The sequence below is a fragment of the Egretta garzetta genome, unplaced genomic scaffold, assembly GCF_000687185.1.
Source record: "Egretta garzetta isolate BGI_Z169 unplaced genomic scaffold, ASM68718v1 scaffold188, whole genome shotgun sequence".
In the NCBI taxonomy this organism is placed as follows: Eukaryota; Metazoa; Chordata; class Aves; order Pelecaniformes; family Ardeidae; genus Egretta; species Egretta garzetta.
In genome coordinates this window covers 165862-167132 of record NW_009260622.1, presented here as the reverse complement: position 1 = coordinate 167132, position 1271 = coordinate 165862, and the positions used below count along the sequence as shown (strand labels likewise).

The 1271-nt window shown below is 37.6% G+C and overlaps 1 protein-coding gene across 1 annotated transcript in view; it reads left to right on the top strand.

The window, feature by feature from the left end:
* Nucleotides 1-495: 495 nt before the first annotated feature.
* The window catches only part of RAB22A (RAB22A, member RAS oncogene family), a 31538-nt gene continuing 30762 nt past the window's right edge, over nucleotides 496-1271 (top strand). Inside the window, exon 1 of the mRNA XM_009645389.2 lies at nucleotides 496-501. Within this exon, the coding sequence (XP_009643684.1) occupies nucleotides 496-501 (6 nt within the window). The remainder of the gene's footprint in view (nucleotides 502-1271) is intronic.

Genomic DNA, 1271 nt, shown 5'->3' with positions numbered 1-1271 from the left:
GGCGGGGGGGGGGGTTTTCCAAAGGTAAACACCCCTCCTTTTTTCCCGGTGTTTTCCTTTAAAAAAAAAAAAAAGAGGAAACACGAATATCCAGCGTGTATATCCCTCTTCCTCCCAAGCTGTTTCGGGCTTGGAGTTCAGAAAATAAATAAATAAAAGCACCTGAAGTCAAACTGGAGGGAGGGGCCTGAACTTTTTTTTTTAACAACAGATGTAGGCTTTGAAAATGTCCTAAGTGTTGCAGGTGGTGGAAGAAGAAGACATCAAATGAACTGAAGTAGAAGTTTAAAAAAATAAAAAATTAATGCTATAAAGCTGTGTTGGCTTGGTTTGGTCTGGGGTCTTCACTGGAGAGCCTCACGTTGAATAGGTGGAGTTGTCTCCACCTGTATCTAAATCCTGTGTTGTACGGAGTATGACGGAATTGTTTTCTGCTTCTAAATGGCCGCGTTGCCCTTCAGAGGGAAAATTATGTGTTTCTGCACTCTTTGCGTTATGAAGGTATTTGCTGTTTGTGTTTACCTGACCTAAGCAACCTTTTGTCATTTAAGAAAAGGCGAACAAGCACCCAGGAAAACTCGTCCTTGAACTCCTGAAGCCAGAAACTGCTTCTATGTTTCTCTTTTTTATTTGCTCTGCTTATTGAGATTGCAAACATTATAAAATGCAGAACTGAGATAATACACTTTTCCTTGAAAGGAAAACAGCTTGAAAAGATAAACACAAGCATACATACTGTACCCAAAATTACTACAGTATTCGGAAGATTCAAGAAAATGCATGAATGGCATAAAACTTCTCTTTCAATGAAGAAGTTCCTCAGGTTTTTTTTTCCCTTAAAATTCTAATAACTCCGGAGATGTAAAGCAAAAAGTTTGTCTTCACCTGTCTTAATTAAATTACGATTTAAAATGTCCAGCTGCTATTGAGAACAGTTTTACTGCTAATAGTTTCTTGAGTTATTTCACTCCTAAATATGCCTTCTATATATCTTTTAACTAGGAGTCAGTGCAAATACATACATGACCCAGAATTTTCATGTTGTGTTTCCTCTTTTACCATTTATAGCTCTATAGAGTTGCATTAGAAATGTGTTTCAGGTGTGTCAGAGAAGAAATTTCAAGTCTTTCATTAAGCAGGGTGGAACGGCATTAGTCAGAGGTTGAAATGCATGTGTCACACTTGTGTAATTTAATGTGCTCCATTGGCTTGCAAAGATGGAATACTATATTCAATTGCTGTGTATTTTCCTGAAAGTGGTAGACAGTCTT